The 21,228-nt window shown below is 40.1% G+C and overlaps 1 protein-coding gene across 1 annotated transcript; it reads right to left on the bottom strand.

Annotated features, from left to right (window-relative positions):
• Nucleotides 1-245: 245 nt before the first annotated feature.
• LOC133733747 (uncharacterized) lies at nucleotides 246-1,040 on the bottom strand. The gene is made up of 2 exons (XM_062161388.1): nucleotides 796-1,040; nucleotides 246-483 (listed from the first exon to the last, which is right to left on the bottom strand). Exons 1-2 carry the CDS (start codon nucleotides 1,038-1,040, stop codon nucleotides 246-248), a joined length of 483 nt encoding a protein of 160 aa, XP_062017372.1.
• Nucleotides 1,041-21,228: the final 20,188 nt, after the last annotated feature.

The raw sequence follows: 21,228 nt of genomic DNA, 5'->3' as shown, positions 1-21,228 counted from the left end.
CAATTTATATAGCATTCTTATTTGCAGAATTCATCAATCACATCTTGTCATTTAATGTTGCTTCAGTTTATAACAACTTTTTGCATACTCATGAAAGATTAATTTGGAAATTGTTAGAACAAAGTCACGTGTCATTGCAAATATAAATGAAATCAAATCATCGAAACTTTTGGAATCCAGTTTCCTGGATAGACTTTCGAGAGAGAGAAAAAAAAAACAACAACAAAATTTAAAAGGGAAACAGCTTACTTGACATGGCCAAGTTCCCCAGCAGCAGGAGCAGTCAAGTTTGCCACAATAGACCACTCTATGCCAAATGGGTCCCTGATCTTTCCCATATGCTTGCCTGACATCATATAGTCTTCTCTGAAATCTCCCTCAGATACAGCTCCAGCAAGCTCCACCTTAGCAACAACTTCTTTCAAATCTTGATCAAACATCAATCTGATACCACCATGCTTGGAACCATCACCACCATCGATCCTGGTCAAATGTTAAGCCAAAATTAACAATAACGTCACCCCTTTCAATTTTCTTCTCGTTTACTTAATTTATGAGTAACAGTTGTAGAATTAAACGAAAACATGGAGCTCGTTCAACAAACTAGAAATAAATGTTACTAGATTTATACGACTTATAACCTAAAAAGAAAGAAAGCATGAGCGAACCTCAAGAAACTTTAACCGCTAGCGACTCAAAGTAGAATGAAAGCTAATCCAACAAATTAACAAGAAGATCTATCAAGATCAAACAACACATTTACTCAATTAGTAGGGTGAAATCGAGATTGTGTACTCATCGGAGATGGCTATTTTCATTGTGCCAAACAGCAACACAACACAGAGAAGAAGATGATTCTCTCCACGGTGGCGGAATGTGAAACGGGAAGTCACGATGGCGCTGAACACGTTCTTGTAGAAGTCAACGGTGAGCCTAACCTTTGGAGCTTTCACGCTGAGCACCGCCCACGCCTCCATGGGCGTCAACCGAGAGCTCCCTTCATCCTCATCCATTGACGAAACACTGATATTATCCGCCATTGAAGAAACACTGATGATGTCTGCCATTTTTTTTAGGTTGGAACATATAGTTCTAGATTGTAAGGTTATGTTTTTTATTCTTCAATCTATGATTCTATCCGCATTTGTTTCGTCATGTTTCTAAGTGCTGGCAGTAAGGCCTAAACCCAGGTCTGATGCCTCCATATATAAAACCCTTTGATGGTTACATTTTATTGTTTGATGGTTACATTTTTTTTCCTGTTCAATATGGTAGTGTTACAATAGAGAAACTCTGGAGGATTCAAATGCTACCCATGCACTTCTTGTTTATATCCATCTGCAATCTAAGATACAAATTTAAAGGGAAAGACCAACCCTCATGTTCATCTCCATCCAAAGTACCTCAGTGCTTCTCTCAAGTTTTCTCTGGTTTTGACAACACAGTGGATCTACCTAAAATGCAGCACCCTTTCACGAACACAAAGATTTGGGCTTTCTGCTGAAATTAAAAGAGAGAGTATAATCTGAACGAAATCGAACTTTCACTGTCCGTGGTTAACCTGGATAGTATCGTCTAGGAGATCAGTTTCCTCAAATGGAATGGGAGAGTACCTACACACAACTACCTCGAAGGAGTAGCCATCATCGTTTCCTAACTGTTAATGACACCTAACCCAAGCAACGAATCCGTTGGATTACACAAATGGCCCTGATCTCTCAGGCCTTTATTAATTAATGGGCGCGAGTAACTCACGCACCGACTTTAACTGCAGTGAATGTTTACCGCAGTGGATGTTAGAATTTAGGGATGAAATCAGCTGTCCTCAATTACACCATCCCCATGCATTCATTAGTCCATAAAGAATAAAAAATAGAACAAAAGATTAAGAAAATTATATGTTCTTAATCTTTGTGGACCAATGAATTCATGAGAACAAAATAAGGATAGTGTATTGGGGACAGCTGATTTCATCCCCAGAATTTATGGTAAAACAATAATCGAAAGTACGTTCAATTCATTTAAATAGTACTCTTTACTCGGACTTGATCGTTGTGTTTTTCTTCAAAAATATACATAATTATTTGTGTACGTGATTGACCTTGTTTCATAAATTTATTGTAAATTGTTAAGTAAATAATTGTACCACATAACCACAAGCATTGAAAAGTTAGTGTAGCTGTGAAAGGTTGGTGTCCTCCCAATTTTTGTCTTTGGTATGGAGTTTGAAAGCTCTTAAAGCTGGAGGTTGGTGAAAGATCTCAATTTTCATGTAAAATGCCTGGGCTTCACATGCACCAATGTACCATCTATCTTTGGTTTTTAAGATTCTCCATTATTAATAGATGAACATGGGGCAATTGATTTCACATTTCTCAAAAAATAAAAAATGAATGAAGTAAAACGAAAAAAAGATAATGAATGGTGGTGACTTTTCTAATAAAGAATTCATGATCACGATGACCACAAAAAAACTTGTGTGGTCCCATCCCATTCCCTAGTTCTCATGCTTAATTATTAGTCATTTGAAGATCTAAAATGTCACGCCCCGAATTTTGAATGATAAATTCAAAATCCGAAACATGAATTAAACAACTTAGACAAATAAACGTTCTGAATTCTTTTCTCAGAAACAACTCCACCACTTACACAAAATTTCCAAATCTGTAAACTTCGAGTTAATTATTACAATTCACTCTCACAAGAAATATTGTAAAGCTCTAAATGAGCATAACACACCTCACCGGCTCACAAAGCAATTCAGATTGACACAATTGCAGCTACTCTACGCAGCTCGATCTCCGTCCTGATTCTCTTGACCTGTAGGATTACCCGCTACACAATTTGAATAGTGTACCGGGATTGCAACAACACAAACCCGGTAAGCTTTTGACAGCCCGTATGAGTAAACAAGGAATTGCACGACTTTAAAGAACAAATCAATTTAAGTGATTCTTAGTATAAAAATTGAAGTGCACAACGTCACTTCAAACATCAATCAACTCACATCTCACCATGACCATCCAAACAACTAAACTTTCCCTTTCCAATATATACTCAAGGGTATATGATAGTTATAAAAACCCCTCCACGCAGCATGTCATACTCAAAGACACATAAAAACTTGAGGTTATCCCTCAAACAGTATGATGGCAGACAGACTAGAGCTCTAACTGAATCGTAACTTGTCACCTTGGCCAAGGTTCAATCTTACGATAATACGTGTCATAATCATCGACACACGATGAAGACACCTGCCACTATCATCGACGCACGATGAAAACACTTGCCACAATCATCGACACACGATGAAAATACTTGGCACTTTCATCGACACACGATGAGAACACTTGCCACAATCATCGACACACGATGAAAATACTGGGCACTTTCATCGACACACGATGAGAACACTTGCCACAATCATCGACACACGATGAGAATACTTGGCACCATCATCGACACACGATGAGAACACTTGACACTAACATATAATTTGTCTACACATTTCAACTATCGCACTTTACTCAACTACTCTTTATCACGAACAACTCAATACATCACACAATGTCATAACTTTCAATATATATTTCACGTAAATATATATATATATATATACGTAATCACCTACACAAGAGTGACTACTTGTAATAACCTCGATTTTCAATCGAGCAAAACTTGGCGGCAGTTTTATACAATGAAGTATTCATTTCGATTTGGTAGAAAATAAAATTACGTCAAATCTCAATTGTTAATTTCGTAGCAAGGATTAATCAAATTTCCCCTACATTAATAATCAAATCCTATATTTCTGGTTTTAACACAAAGTAGTGGCAATCACTTTGTTAAAAAAAAAAATGGAGGCGTGCTATGTGTTTCAAGCATTAAGTAAAGTAGTGCGACACTAGTTTGCTTTTTATTATACAATTGTATAGGATTGGTGGTATACCAGCTTTGGAGGAAGAAGAACAAAAAAATCCATTTTTTCTCTCGTTCTCTCTTTCTGCCGAAACAACACCAGAAAAAGTCTGAAGATTTTCTCCAAGCTTGTTCTCGCTCCACAGGCCTTCGATCGACCCCAGACCACGTTCCACAGCTTCACCTTGATCTTGCACAGCTGCAGGAGGCAGCCTTGCGCCTCAGAACGGTCGGAAACGGCGGCGGAAGTCCGGTTAGTTTAAGCCTGTTTTAGTTCCAAGCTCGATAACTCGTGTTTCCGGCCACCGTTCCTTGAAAAACTTCATCCTCGTGCTTGCCTCAACCCCCTGAAGCCCCCAGAAGCAGCCTTGCACGGCGGCGCATCCCGTAGCAGCAACTACAAGTCAACCCCGCCAAGAACGAAACCGGAGCTATCGATCCAAATATCTCGAGCTACAGGATGTATTTTTGAGTGATTCTAGAACCAGTGAGCTCACCTTGAAGTTCTGAAAAACTCTCCAGAAGGAATCGAAGCGTTTCGTTGAAGTTTTTACGTCGAAACTCAAGCTCGCCGGATTCTGGAATTTTTCCGACCACCGAAGCTTTCGATCGGTATATCTCGAGCTACAGACCATATTTTTCTGTGATTCTTGAACCAATGAGTTCTCCTTGAGTTTCTTAACAACTCTCTAGAAGGGATCGAAGCCCGAAATTGACGTTTTGACGTCGAAATCCAGCCTTGACGGATTCTGCAAATTTCGCCGGATTCTGGAAATTTTCCGGCCACCTCGACTGTTTTAGGTAATTTCAACCACTTCCGTTCATTTTCAGCTTACATGGTAGTTATGAAAGTTGTTAAGCATGATGAGAAGAAGAGGAGCAGCCCGGCCCCGACACCATTGGCGGTGGTCGGCGGCGGCTCTGCCACTAACTCCGGCGGCCCTTTCCGGCCACCTCCGGGGGTCAAAAATATAGTTTCTGTACATTTTTAGATTCTACATTTCAATACGATCATTTCGACATATTATACGCAATTTTTGGATATCGTATGATTAAGTTATGAATTTTACGATTTCGATCGATTTCGATCGTTCGATTTGTGATCTGTGAAGATCGGACCATCCGATGGACTTGTAGTTTTGATATGTTGATCTTATGACTGTCCCAGTGGCTTTGTGTGGTCATGGGCGAAGATCCGACCGTTGGATCTTCGTATAATTGTGAAATAGTGATTCGGAAGGCGATTCGTGAGAATCTAACCGTCGGATTTTCGTATAATTTTGAGGAGATGTTTGTTAGAGTGATTCAAGAAGATCTGACCGTTGGATCTTCGTGATAATTTTGGAGGATGATCCTAAGGGCGATCCGTGAGGATCCGACCGTTGGATCATCATATAAATTCGATCTGACCGTTGGATCATCATTAAATTAGAATCCGACCGTTGGATTTCCGTATATGTGTGGTTTATGAATGATTGCTAAGTTAAGATCGTATCTGACTAGGTGATTGACGGTTTAAGTTGGTGGACGATTGTGGATCGTATTTTGAGCTGTTAAGAAGACGCAGCGGGATTAGAGGTGAGTAAACCTCACATGGTTCATATTACGAACCGAATATAATTAATTGATTTTTTTTGTCGTAATTGTGTGGAAATTGTTTATGAAATAAAGATTTGTTTTGAAATAATATGAACTTGATCAACTACGGTTCATAGGGCTGCGGCTCACAGGTAAGAAAATGAATTTAAGTATAAAATGAATTTATTGCTGTAATGCGTGTGAACTATAGTTGGTATTAATAGGCATTCCTGTGCGAATGTCTATGTATATATATTATTTACGTGAAATAATATGTATTGTTGGAATTGTGAAATATTATGTGTTGTTGGAGTTGTGAAATAATATGTATCGTTAGAGTTGTGTTGAGTTTATTGTTGAAAAGCAACATATTGTGAGAGATGTGGAGTTTATTGTTGAGAAACAATATACAGTGAGGTGTTGAGTCTTATTGTTGAGGAACAATAAATTGTTGTGATCTGTGGAGATCAATAGGTCACGGGGTGACCATGGCATACTATCAGCGACCCACGCTCTCGCGCCGGGTAGGTGGAACTGATAGTATTAAATCGTGAACCACGCTCTCGCGCCGGGTAGGTGGAAACGATCAGTTAGAGCTCTAGTCTGTCTGCCAAATGTTGAGTGATCTTATGAGGAAAATTGAGAGTAACTCATAAGTGTATATATATATATATATATATGAGAGTGAGAAAGTGAAGTGGTTTTGTGGTGGTCGTTGTGATTGTGATGTTTCTACTTCTATACGTGAGTTAAAGGAAATGTATTTTAATAAATCAACAGTTCATTCTTGTTTACTCATACTAGCTGTCAAAAGCTTACCGGGTTTGGTGTTGTTGCAATCCCGGTACACTATTCAAATTGTGTAGCGGGTACTACTACAGGTCAAGAGAATCAGGAAGGTGATCGAGCTGCGTAGGGTAGCTGCAAGGGTGTTATTCTGATTTTCTATTGTGAGGTTTGTTATGCTCATTTAGAGCTTTACAATTTTACTTGTGAGAGTGAATTTGTAATAATAAACTCGAGGTCTTCGAGACTTTATGTTTGAGTGGCGAGTGGTGTGTTTGTTCTGAGAAAAAAAATTCAGAACGTTTATTTGATTTAGTTCTTAAATTCATGTTTCGGATTTGAATTTGTTATTCAAAATTCGGGGCGTGACAGTTTGGTATCAGAGCGTAAGGTGCATATTCGGTGATGTGTCAATACTTTCCGAGTGATGGCCCGTCTGCAGCGGATCCCCATCGTGTGCTCTTCGGTATTGGCTAAGTTATTGGGTATGCGTGAGTGTTGGGAGTTGTTTAGGCCGCTAGGTCGTTTTAGGAACGTAAATACTTTTCTAGTAGTATTGACTTGGTTAATATGGACTTGTATTTGACTTATACTACACTTTAAGCATTATACGTGTATTAACCAAGCGTACTATGCACCATAGGTAATGGACAGACAGCGAGGCCATAATGTGCGCAGAAGAGGAGGCAGAATTGGTAGTAGGGAAAGAACTCGTCCCTTAGAGGAAGTTTATGACAGTGACACAGAGTCATCTTTGGATGCACCACGTACCCCACATGTGCGCAGAAGGGGAGACAGAACCAGACGTGGGGAGCATGCCCATGGGGATGAAGTGGAGGTACCACATCTTGAGCAGCCTGCTCCACCAGTGACGGATGTGAGGGATGCCACTCGCTTGTCGAAATTGGTAAAGGAAATTTATAGTCTGGGAGCAGTTCCATTTAAGGGTGGCACAGACTATATGTTGGCAGATCAATGGATCGAAAATATGAAGGGCTACTTCCAGATGGTGATTTGTGATGAGTTGGAGAAGAGGAAGATAGCATCGTTTATGCTTCAGGAGGATGCACGGTTGTGGTGGAGTGGCACTGAGAGGATGATGGACGTGACCACTCTAACCTGGGATGGCTTCATGGAACTCTTCAGGCAGAAATACTTCCCAGTTACAGTGAGACAGCAGTTGGAACGACAGTTCCATTCAGTAACTCAAGGAAAGTTGAGTGTGAGGGAGTATGAGGCAGAGTTCAACAGGTTGTATCAGTTTGTGAGACAATTAGATCCTGAGAGTTTGGCCATGAAGTTTCAGTTGGGGCTGAACCCATCGATTCGGCGTGATGTAGCCATTTTGGAACTAAAGGAACTAAGACTCGTTGTGGCTAAGGCATTAACCATCGAGCAGGAAAACCAGATCCTTCTGGAAGAGCAGACCGCTGAGAGAGATTTTCTGAGGAAGGGAAAGGCAGTTGCAGAAAACAGCCATACAGCAGGCAAACGAGGTAACTTCTGGAAGAGACAAAGGACTAACCAGCAGACACCAACTAGGGCCATGGTTGCAGCACCTGCTAGGGTGATGCCTATTAGACAGGTGGCACCTCTGAAATGTTTCAACTGCCAGGAGTTAGGGCACACTTCGCGAAACTGCCCGAAACCAAAGAATTTGGTGTGCTTTAATTGTGGCCAGGCAGGACATGTCTCCCGGGTTTGCCCGCAGCAACAAGATAGAGGCCAAAGAAACCAGCAGAGACAACAGCCTCAAGGTCAGGCTAGAGTCTTCGCCATTTGTCAGAGAGGCACAGGGGTGGAAGGTACCTTATCTATCTATAACTATCTTGCTAGAGTATTGTTTGATACGGGAGCCTCCCACTCTTTCATATCTAGTTCAGTAGTGGATGTGTTGGGATTGATTGTCATGCCTCTTACTAGATCATTATGTGTTACATCACCCCTGGGTGTGTCTCTTGAGCTGGATATGTTTTGTGATGATTGCCCTATTGGGATAGGTGGTAGAGAGTTCTCTGCCTCATTGATTGTGATTCCGGATCACACATATGAAGTGATTTTGGGTATGGATTGGTTGAGCCCGAACCATGCATTGATTGACTGCTTTAGGATGATTGTATCCTTCCATATCCCTGGACAACCAGTGTTTCATTACCGTTGTCTGAAGTCCGACATTACCATGAGGGCAGGGATTTTGGCACATATTGAGTCTGGGAGTAGTATTTCTGAGATTACAGGGATTCCTGTAGTTTCAGAATATGCTGATGTGTTTAAGGAGATACCAGGGTTACCTCCAAAAAGGGTAATGGACTTCTCCATTGAGGTGATACCAGGTACTGCCCCGATATCAAAAGCACCCTATCGGATGGCTCCAGCTGAACTTCAGGAGCTGAAGGTTCAGATTGATGGATTGCTGGCTCAAGGGTTCATCCAGGCTAGTGTATCTCCTTGGGGTGCACCAGTGCTGTTTGTGAAAAAGAAGGATAATTCACTCCGATTATGTGTGGATTATCGGCAACTGAATAAGGTAACCATCAAGAACAGGTACCCTTTACCTAGGATTGATGACTTATTCGATCAACTTAAGGAGGCTACGGTGTTCTCAAAGATTGATTTGAGATCTGGATATCACCAGTTAAGGGTGAAGGATGAAGATGTTCCAAAGACGGCGTTCAGGACAAGGTATGGACATTTTGAGTTCCTTGTCATGCCTTTTGGTCTAACTAATGCACCTGCAGCATTCATGGACTTGATGAACCGCACATTCAGTCTTTACTTGGATCAATTTGTGGTAGTGTTCGTTGACGACATCTTGATATATTCAAGGTCATCAGATGAGCATGAGAAGCATTTGAGAATTGTGCTACAGACGTTGAGAAAGAATAAATTGTTTGCCAAGTTTGAGAAGTGCGATTTCTGGCAGAAGGAAGTCAAGTTCCTTGGTCATGTGGTTTCGAAGGATGGAGTTTCTGTGGATCCTTCGAAGGTTGAAGCAGTGATGAGTTGGAGCCGCCCTACCACTGTTACAGAAATCCGTAGCTTCCTCGGATTGGCAGGTTACTACAGGCGCTTCATTGAGGGGTTTTCTAGTATCGCTTCAGCTTTGACTAAGTTGACACGGAAGGACACTCAGTTTTTATGGACGGATGAGTGTGAGAAGGCTTTCAACGAGCTAAAGACCAGGTTGACTACAGCACCAGTGTTGACTATTCCTACTAGTGGTGGTGGTTTAGTTATCTACAGTGATGCATCTCATCAGGGTTTGGGGTGTGTATTGATGCAGAATGGTTGTGTTGTTGCTTATGGCTCTAGACAACTGAAGGTTCATGAGCGGAATTACCCCACTCATGATCTAGAGCTAGCTGCAGTGGTGTTTGCCTTGAAGATTTGGAGACACTATCTGTATGGCGAGAAGTTCGAACTCTTTTCTGATCATAAGAGTTTGAAGTATCTATTCTCTCAAAAGGAGTTGAACATGAGACAGAGAAGGTGGATGGAGCTCATAAAGGACTATGACTTCACCTTAGAGTACCATCCCGGAAAGGCCAATGTAGTGGCGGATGCCTTGAGTAGGAGACCGAGGGGTATTATTGCTTCTGCCATGATTCAAGAGTGGCTCATGTTGGAGACTGCATCTGAGTTTGACCTTGTAACATCAGTGGGAAAACAAGGGATCTTCCTTGGTAGTATTTCTGTGCAGCCTACTTTGATTTCAAGGATTATTCAGGGTCAAGCGCAGGATGTGTTCTCACGTGCAAGGTTGACAGAATTAGTTGCAGATTTGATAGATGATTGTCCTTCTGAGTGGACAGTTGGACCTGATGGTGGTTTGAGGTTGAGATCGAGACTGTGTGTTCCGGATTATGATGAGCTCAAGGGAGAGATCCTTCGGGAAGCACATCGATCTCGATACACTGTACATCCGGGGAGTACCAAGATGTATAAGGACCTACGGAGGCAGTTCTGGTGGAATGGAATGAAGAGAGATGTGGCAGAGTATGTGTCCAGGTGTCTTACCTGTCAACAGGTAAAGGCAGAGCATCAGAGACCCGCAGGTATGTTGAAGCCATTACCTATTCCCGTGTGGAAGTGGGAGCGGATCTCTATGGACTTTGTGACTGGATTGCCTAGGTCCAGACAAAGCCATGATGCAGTATGGGTGATTGTGGACCGGTTGACGAAGTCGGCACACTTTCTTCCTGTGTCGAAGACATACTCGGGTGATACTTTGTGTAAGTTGTACGTCAACATGATAGTAAGACTTCATGGGGTACCGGTATCAATTGTTTCTGATCGAGATGCCCGTTTCACTTCAGATTTCTGGGTTGGGTTCCAAAAGGCTTTTGGAACTTCCTTGGATATGAGTACAACTTTTCATCCACAGACTGATGGACAGACGGAGAGGGTGAACCAGGTGATGGAAGATATGCTTCGAGCTTGTGTCTTGGACTTCAAGGGAAGTTGGGAGGATCATCTGCCGTTGATTGAGTTTGCCTACAACAATAGTTATCACTCTAGTATCGGGATGGCACCATATGAGGCTCTTTATGGTAGGCCATGTAGAACTCCTGTCTGTTGGGCTGAAGTAGGAGATAGAGCATTCTTGGGCCCCGAGATCGTTCAGGAGACTACCGAAAAGATCACTACTATTCGGGATAGGATCCGAATAGCACAAAGTAGACAGAAGAGTTATGCAGACTTGAAGAGAAGACCAGTTGAGTTCGAGACGGGTGATTACGTGTTCTTGAAAGTCTCACCTATGAAAGGTGTGGTGAGATTTGGTAAGAAGGGGAAGTTGGCACCAAGATATGTTGGACCTTTTGAGATTCTAGAAAGAGTCGGAGACTTGGCATATCGACTTGCCTTACCTATTAGCATGTCTGGTGTACACAACGTCTTCCATGTATCAATGCTTAGGAAGTACATCAGAGATGGAACTCATGTGATTGATCATGGTACTATTGAGGTAAATACAGATGTGACCTTTGTGGTTGAACCAGTTCGTATCTTAGATAGGTCTACGAAGAGGCTTCGAAGGAAGGAGGTGGACTTAGTCAAAGTATTGTGGAGTCACCATGATGAGGGTGATGCATCATGGGAGTTAGAGTCAGACATGAGGAAAAAGTATCCACAGCTTTTTGTCGACGAGCGTGCTTGAATTTCGGGACGAAATTCCTTTAAGGGGGGTAGATTGTAATAACCTCGATTTTCAATCGAGCAAAACTTGGCGGCAGTTTTATTCAATGAAGTATTCATTTCGATTTGGTAGAAAATAAAATTACGTCAAATCTCAATTGTTAATTTCGTAGCAAGGATTAATCAAATTTCCCCTACATTAATAATCAAATCCTATATTTCTGGTTTTAACACAAAGTAGTGGCAATCACTTTGTTAAAAAAAAAAATGGAGGCGTGCTATGTGTTTCAAGCATTAAGTAAAGTAGTGCGACACTAGTTTGCTTTTTATTATACAATTGTATAGGATTGGTGGTATACCAGCTTTGGAGGAAGAAGAACAAAAAAATCCATTTTTTCTCTCGTTCTCTCTTTCTGCCGAAACAACACCAGAAAAAGTCTGAAGATTTTCTCCAAGCTTGTTCTCGCTCCACAGGCCTTCGATCGACCCCAGACCACGTTCCACAGCTTCACCTTGATCTTGCACAGCTGCAGGAGGCAGCCTTGCGCCTCAGAACGGTCGGAAACGGCGGCGGAAGTCCGGTTAGTTTAAGCCTGTTTTAGTTCCAAGCTCGATAACTCGTGTTTCCGGCCACCGTTCCTTGAAAAACTTCATCCTCGTGCTTGCCTCAACCCCCTGAAGCCCCCAGAAGCAGCCTTGCACGGCGGCGCATCCCGTAGCAGCAACTACAAGTCAACCCCGCCAAGAACGAAACCGGAGCTATCGATCCAAATATCTCGAGCTACAGGATGTATTTTTGAGTGATTCTAGAACCAGTGAGCTCACCTTGAAGTTCTGAAAAACTCTCCAGAAGGAATCGAAGCGTTTCGTTGAAGTTTTTACGTCGAAACTCAAGCTCGCCGGATTCTGGAATTTTTCCGACCACCGAAGCTTTCGATCGGTATATCTCGAGCTACAGACCATATTTTTCTGTGATTCTTGAACCAATGAGTTCTCCTTGAGTTTCTTAACAACTCTCTAGAAGGGATCGAAGCCCGAAATTGACGTTTTGACGTCGAAATCCAGCCTTGACGGATTCTGCAAATTTCGCCGGATTCTGGAAATTTTCCGGCCACCTCGACTGTTTTAGGTAATTTCAACCACTTCCGTTCATTTTCAGCTTACATGGTAGTTATGAAAGTTGTTAAGCATGATGAGAAGAAGAGGAGCAGCCCGGCCCCGACACCATTGGCGGTGGTCGGCGGCGGCTCTGCCACTAACTCCGGCGGCCCTTTCCGGCCACCTCCGGGGGTCAAAAATATAGTTTCTGTACATTTTTAGATTCTACATTTCAATACGATCATTTCGACATATTATACGCAATTTTTGGATATCGTATGATTAAGTTATGAATTTTACGATTTCGATCGATTTCGATCGTTCGATTTGTGATCTGTGAAGATCGGACCATCCGATGGACTTGTAGTTTTGATATGTTGATCTTATGACTGTCCCAGTGGCTTTGTGTGGTCATGGGCGAAGATCCGACCGTTGGATCTTCGTATAATTGTGAAATAGTGATTCGGAAGGCGATTCGTGAGAATCTAACCGTCGGATTTTCGTATAATTTTGAGGAGATGTTTGTTAGAGTGATTCAAGAAGATCTGACCGTTGGATCTTCGTGATAATTTTGGAGGATGATCCTAAGGGCGATCCGTGAGGATCCGACCGTTGGATCATCATATAAATTCGATCTGACCGTTGGATCATCATTAAATTAGAATCCGACCGTTGGATTTCCGTATATGTGTGGTTTATGAATGATTGCTAAGTTAAGATCGTATCTGACTAGGTGATTGACGGTTTAAGTTGGTGGACGATTGTGGATCGTATTTTGAGCTGTTAAGAAGACGCAGCGGGATTAGAGGTGAGTAAACCTCACATGGTTCATATTACGAACCGAATATAATTAATTGATTTTTTTTGTCGTAATTGTGTGGAAATTGTTTATGAAATAAAGATTTGTTTTGAAATAATATGAACTTGATCAACTACGGTTCATAGGGCTGCGGCTCACAGGTAAGAAAATGAATTTAAGTATAAAATGAATTTATTGCTGTAATGCGTGTGAACTATAGTTGGTATTAATAGGCATTCCTGTGCGAATGTCTATGTATATATATTATTTACGTGAAATAATATGTATTGTTGGAATTGTGAAATATTATGTGTTGTTGGAGTTGTGAAATAATATGTATCGTTAGAGTTGTGTTGAGTTTATTGTTGAAAAGCAACATATTGTGAGAGATGTGGAGTTTATTGTTGAGAAACAATATACAGTGAGGTGTTGAGTCTTATTGTTGAGGAACAATAAATTGTTGTGATCTGTGGAGATCAATAGGTCACGGGGTGACCATGGCATACTATCAGCGACCCACGCTCTCGCGCCGGGTAGGTGGAACTGATAGTATTAAATCGTGAACCACGCTCTCGCGCCGGGTAGGTGGAAACGATCAGTTAGAGCTCTAGTCTGTCTGCCAAATGTTGAGTGATCTTATGAGGAAAATTGAGAGTAACTCATAAGTGTATATATATATATATATATATGAGAGTGAGAAAGTGAAGTGGTTTTGTGGTGGTCGTTGTGATTGTGATGTTTCTACTTCTATACGTGAGTTAAAGGAAATGTATTTTAATAAATCAACAGTTCATTCTTGTTTACTCATACTAGCTGTCAAAAGCTTACCGGGTTTGGTGTTGTTGCAATCCCGGTACACTATTCAAATTGTGTAGCGGGTACTACTACAGGTCAAGAGAATCAGGAAGGTGATCGAGCTGCGTAGGGTAGCTGCAAGGGTGTTATTCTGATTTTCTATTGTGAGGTTTGTTATGCTCATTTAGAGCTTTACAATTTTACTTGTGAGAGTGAATTTGTAATAATAAACTCGAGGTCTTCGAGACTTTATGTTTGAGTGGCGAGTGGTGTGTTTGTTCTGAGAAAAAAAATTCAGAACGTTTATTTGATTTAGTTCTTAAATTCATGTTTCGGATTTGAATTTGTTATTCAAAATTCGGAGCGTGACACTACTATTACCATCTATAGTTCACATGCAATAAAAACAAGAAATTCATTTTTATACTTAAATTCATTTTCCTTACCTGTGAGTAGTAGCCTTATGAACCGTAGTCGATCAAGTTCATATTATTTCAAAACAAATCTTTATTTTCTTAAAACAATTTTCCACACCTTTATAATTCAATATAAATCACTAAATTTCGGTTCATGAAGGAACCATGTGCGATTTTACTCACCTCTAATCCAGCTGCATCTTCTTAACAGCTCAACAACAATTTCACAAATTGTCCGCCAAATCGATCCGTCAATCACCTAATCCAACACGATCTTAACTTAGCAATTTATTCAAAAACCACACAAATACAACAATCCAACGGTCGGATTCTAAATTAATGATGATCCAAAGGTCGGATCGAAATTATACGATGATCCAACGGTTGGATCCTCACGGATCGCCCTCAGGATCATCCTCCAAAATTATCACGAAGATCCAACGGTTGGATCTTCCTGAATCGTCCTTACAAACATCTCCACAAATTTATACGAAAATCCGACGGACGGATTCTCACGAATCGCCTCGCTAATCACTGTTTTGCATTTATACGAAGATCCAACGGTCGGATCTTCGCCCATGACCACACAAAGTCACTGGGACAGTCATAAGATCATCATATCAAAACTACAAGTCCATCTGACGGTCCTAACTTCACAGATCACAAATCTAACGATCGAAATCGATCGAAACTTAAAAATTCATAACTTAATCATACGATATCCAAAAATTGCGTATAATATATCGAAATGATCGTATTGAAATATAGAATCTAAAAATGCACAGAAACTATATTTTTGACCCCCGGAGGTGGCCGGAAAAGGGACGCCGGAGTTAGGGCAGAGCCGCCGCCGACCACCGCCAATGTTGTCGGGGCCGGGCTGCTCCTCTTCCTCTCATCATGCTTAACAACTTTCATAACTGTCATGTAAGCTGAAAATGACCGGAAGTGGTTGAAATTACCTAAAACAGTCGAGGTGGCCGGAAAATTTCCAGAATCCGGCGAAATTTGCAGAATCCGGTAAGGCTTGATTTCGACGTCAAAACTTCAATTTCAGGCTTCGATCCCTTCTAGAGAGTTGTTAAGAACATCAAGGAGAACTCACTGGTTCAAGAATCAATCAAAACGATGCACTACAGCTCGAGATATACCGATCGAAAGATTTTCGTTTCGGATTGAAAACTTACCGAGCTCCGACGAACGTGAAACCGGTCACTCTAGGTGCAATCCTCCTAGTATGATGATCAGCAGGTTGAGGGGAGTTCATGGAGCCAAGGATCGGAAGTTTTGGTGGCCGGAGCTAGGAGAAAACCGGCGTTGACCAAAATCGAGCTTAAATCGAAACCGGGCCGCCGCCGCCGCTAGGGGCCGTACCGCCGTGCAAGGCTGCCACAGACAGGTGCGCAAGGACCATACGAAGCCAATGGAAGAAGTTTGGTGAGGATCGGTGGCCGGAGGAGGAAGATATGGCCAAACGAAAATCGGAGGCGATTTCCGGCGGGGACGAGGGCTGCAGCAGCTTTTTTCTATTTTTGTAAATTCTGAAACTATTTTCGGAAATTTCCGAAAATGGAAGCTTTATACTAAATTGGAAACTTTTTCAAAAAATCATAACTAATTCATACGAACTCCGATTTTTGCGTTCCGCATATGCCCGCGATCGTATCGACGAGCTCTACAACTTTCATGAAGGAAGTTTTCCCACATTTTGAACGTATAAAAAGTCAACTTTCGCGAGCCCCTAAATAACGTTCGTTTTCGAAAATTAATCGTTCGAACTAATTCCACAACTTCTCCAAGCCTCGTACTCGCTCCCACTATCGTGAAATCAATTCTAAAAATCCACGGAATTTAATTTAGATTTTTTTCGGGGTATTACATAAAAAAACAAGAAGAATTGACATTTTCTGATCTCATGTTGGAATCCCAGAAAGAGACTTGCATCCATCCCATAGTTAATTCACATCTCTCTTTCACTCATGCTTTAATTAATCTAAAGCAGCAGCATATATTGCAATACTACGGTACTAGTACGTATCACCATATAGGGTATATCTTTCGAATTATTAGTTACAGTTTTCCGGGTGGATTGTTTTGTGATGATTAAGTTAATTCTATGCTGGATACTGTCAACCTTGCTTTTAATTTCATAGTTTGATAAAAAAAAAAATCAGTAGATGAAAGATCTCAATTATGTATGCGGTACTTTATCTAGAAGAGAGATGTCACATAAAAATAAAAAAATAAAAAACTATGCATGAATTGAGCTAAAGAAGGCATATCAAAATCAAGGCTTCATCATCAATATTTTCATCTAATATACTGAAACAATGGCTCGTATACTAAAATCAAAACTTTATCATCAACATGCGGTAATCTGATTTTCTAGTGAGACGTCACATCAAAGAAAAACTATGCATGAGTTGAGCTAAAGAAGGTATATCAAGATCAAAGCTTCATCATGAACATTTTCATATAATTTTTTGAAACCATGGCTCGTTTCTACTTAAATTAAAGCTTCACCATGAACATGAGTACTTTGCTTTTCTAGAGAGATGTCACATCAAAGAAAAACTCTGCATGAACTAAGCTAAAGAGGACATATCAAAAATCAAAGTTTTATCATCAACATTTTCGTATTATAAACGTGTACTAGTTCGCATGCCACAACCTCAAGTTCCAACTTCCAACCACTAAAAGTGTGCAGAGGTTATTATATGTGTTGAACTTGATGCATATAGACATCCTTATACATATATAGATTTGACCAATACGTAATGATTTCTATGAGTTCAGCGTTACTCAACTAAATAACTTTCAAAACCCTAACTTATATATGATGAGTCCAATTCAAGTTCTAGCATGGATGACGAAGTAAGTAGTGTACTGATTAAAGGCAGTGACTGGTTCCAGTGCTTCAAATTGAACACTTATGAAATGAGAAAAAGATACTTACCAATACGTACGTATATACATGGATACAATACGACATACTACCAAGATGACTAGTCAATTAATATATAGGCATGAACAACGACCACTACGTACTTTGCTTGTTGAAAGTGGGATGCCCCATACCATTGTAGAGAAACTAGATGTTGATTAAGTGACATGCATGGAGCTTTCATATTCAATCATTAAAAATATGATTCTTTTCATGGTCACATGTCTTGCTTGAGCTGGGTTGGGGGAGTTATATAAATAACTCAACCCAGCAAAGCAGAACCCTTATACTCTTCAAAAGATCTTACCATCTTCTTCTTCCTTGGATTTTCTTCACATTTTTGGTTCGTTGTTAACCTCATTTGCTCCCAAAATATCAATGGCTGGTTCTTCGTCTACTCCCTCAATTCATGTTTCGTATCTTGGCCAAGCGAACGGAAAAAATCAAAATAAGCAGGCGCAGATGAACAACAGCAACACAAGATTGGTCTTCTCCTCAGCACTGTTTTCAAGTTCCTTCAATGGGATAGGAATATTAGAGCAAGGACCACTACGCCTTATCTACGTAGGATGGTTGACTCCTAAGAATCCTCCTGTAAACATATTTTTTAAGGATCAAGTCACGTAATAATAGTCTTAATGTATCACATATTCTGAGATTAACTTGCAATCCAAGTAATGGATTCCTAACCTAAGAGTAATATACTTCACTCATTATGTATCTCGGTTTAGTACTTACCAATTACTATATATCTCCTAATAATTAGAGTTGAGCGATGATGATGAGTCCAATTCAAGTTCTAGCATGGATGACGAAGTAGGTGGTGTACTGATTAAAGGCAGTGACTGGTTCCAATGCTTCGAAATGAACACTTATGAGAGGAGAAAAAAATACTTACCAATACGTACGTATATACATGGATATTGTACGACATATTACCAAGATGACTAGTCAATTAATATATAGGCATGGACTTGTTGAAAGTGAGATGCGTCATACAATTACAGAGAAACTAGACGTTGATTGAGTGACATGCATGGAGCTTTCATATTAAATAATTAAGAAGATTGAAAATGGATGATAGGTACTGCTTATGATATTTGTCATGGTCACATGTAAAATGCCTGGGCTTCACATGTACCATTTATCTTTGGTTTTTAAGATTCTTCATTACTAATAGATGAACATGGGGCAACTAATTTCACATTTCTAAAAAAATAAAAAATAAATAAAGTAAAACGAAAAAAATATAATGAACGGTGGTGACTTTTCTAAGAAAGAATTCATGATCACGATGACCACAAAAAGACTTGTGTAGTCCCATCCCATTCCCTAGTTCTCATGCTTAATTATTAGTCATTTGAAGATCTAAAAAAACAAGAAGAATTGACATTTTCTGATCTCATGTTGGAATCCCAGAAAGAGACTTGCATCCATCCCATAGTTAATTCACATCTCTCTTTCACTCATGTTCTAATTAATCAAAAGCAGTAGCATCTATTGTAATACTACGGTACTAGTACGTATCACCATATAGGGTATATCTTTCGAATTATTAGTTACAGTTTTCCGGGTGGATTGTTTTGTGATGATTTAGTTAATTCTATGTTGGATACGGTCAACCTTGCTTTTAATTTCATAGTTTGATAAAATAAAATAAAAAATCAGTAGATGAAAGATCTCAATTATGTATGCGGTACTTTATCTAGAAGAGAGATGTCACATAAAAATAAAAAAATAAAAAACTATGCATGAATTGAGCTAAAGAAGGCATATCAAAATCAAGGCTTCATCATCAATATTTTCATATAATATACTGAAACAATGGCTCGTATACTAAAATCAAAACTTTATCATCAACATGCGGTAATCAGATTTTCTAGAGAGACGTCACATCAAAGAAAAACTATGCATGAGTTGAGCTAAAGAAGGTATATCAAAATCAAAGCTTCATCATGAACATTTTCATATAATTTTTTGAAACCATGGCTCGTTTCTACTGAAATTAAAGCTTCACCATGAACATGAGTACTTTGCTTTTCTAGAGAGATGTCACATCAAAGAAAAACTCTGCATGAATTGAGCTAAAGAGGACATATCAAAAATCAAAGTTTTATCATCAACATTTTCGTATAATAAACGTGTACTAATTCGCATGCCACAACCTCAAGTTCCAACTTCCAACCACTAAAAGTGTGCGGAGGTTATTATATGTGTTGAACTTGATGCATATAGACATCCTTATACATATATAGATTTGACCAATACGTAATGATTTCTATGAGTTCAGCGTTACTCAACTAAATAACTTTCAAAGCCCTAACTTATATATGATGAGTCCAATTCAAGCTCTAGCATGGATGACGAAGTAGGTAGTGTACTGATTAAAGGTAGTGACTGGTTCCAGTGCTTCGAATTGAACACTTATGAAAGGAGAAAAAGATATTTACCAATACGTACGTATATACATGGATACAATACGACATACTACCAAGATGACTAGTCAATTAATATATAGGCATGGACAACGACCAGTACGTACTTTGCTTGTTGAAAGTGAGATGCGCCATACCATTGCAGAGAAACTAGACGTTGATTGAGTGACATGCATGGAGCTTTCATATTCAATCATTAAGAATATGATTCTTTTCATGGTCACATGTCTTGCTTGAGCTGGGTTGGGGGAGTTATATAAATAACTCAACCCAGCAAAGCAGAACCCTTATACTCTTCAAAAGATCTTACCATCTTCTTCTTGCTTGGATTTTCTTCACATTTTTAGTTCGTTGTTAACCTCATTTGCTCCCAAAATATCAATGGCTGGTTCTTCGGCTACTCCCTCAATTCATGTTTCGTATCTTGGCCAAGCGAACGGAAAAAATCAAAATAACCAGGCGCAGATGAACAACAGCAACACAAGATTGGTCTTCTCCTCAGCACTGTTTTCAAGTTCTTCAATGGGATAGGAATATTAGAGCAAGGACCACTACGCCTTATCTACGTAGGATGGTTGACTCCTAAGAATCCTCTTGTAAACATATTTTTTAAGGATCAAGTCACGTAATAATAGTCTTAATATATCACATATTCTGAGATTAACTTGCAATCCAAGTAATGGATTCCTAACCTAAGAGTAAAATACTTCACTCATTAGGTTTCTCGGTTTAGTACTTACCAATTACTATATATCTCCTAATAACTAGAGTTGAGCGATGATGATGAGTCCAATTCAAGTTCTAGCATGAACGACGAAGTAGGTGGTGTACTGATTAAAGGCATTGACTGGTTCCAATGCTTCGAATTGAACAGTTATGAGAGGAGAAAAAAATACTTACCAATATGTACGTATATACATGGATATTGTACGACATATTACCAAGATGACTAGTCAATTAATATATAGGTGTTGATATCACTTATATTACATACCGCCAAGCATAATCAACGACCTCATAGGTGGGCCCCACGACATGGCTAGCCCCGCCTATGGCATGCATCCGGTAGGCCGACACCCGAGCTACGTTGTCATGGTGGAGGTCGACCGGTACCTCGTAGGGAGGCCACCCTCCCATGCTCTCCAAGAGGCCTTCAAGAGAAGTAAATATATGTATTCTGTCCCACATCGGAAATGTAAACTAGATGGGGACTTCCTTTAGCTATAAGAGGAAGTCCTCCCCTTCTTAGAAGGGATGGATCCATGATCCCTATACTTGTATCACTACAAAGGTCACTTGACCTCACTCATAGTAGAATCTCTA

The sequence above is a fragment of the Rosa rugosa genome, chromosome 1 (assembly GCF_958449725.1).
Source record: "Rosa rugosa chromosome 1, drRosRugo1.1, whole genome shotgun sequence".
Taxonomy (NCBI): Eukaryota; Viridiplantae; Streptophyta; class Magnoliopsida; order Rosales; family Rosaceae; genus Rosa; species Rosa rugosa.
The sequence above is the reverse complement of the archived record's forward strand: the minus strand, read 5'-3'. Positions and strand labels throughout refer to the sequence as shown.

Excerpts from the sequence above, each read along its gene's own strand:
- LOC133733747 (XM_062161388.1), bottom strand. The coding sequence starts at position 1,040 with ATGGCGGATAATATCAGTGTTTCGTCAATGGATGAGGATGAAGGGAGC. Across the intron at positions 484-795 it reads AAAATAGCCATCTCCGATGA|GATCGATGGTGGTGATGGTT; the intron begins GTACACAATCTC and ends ACATTTGACCAG.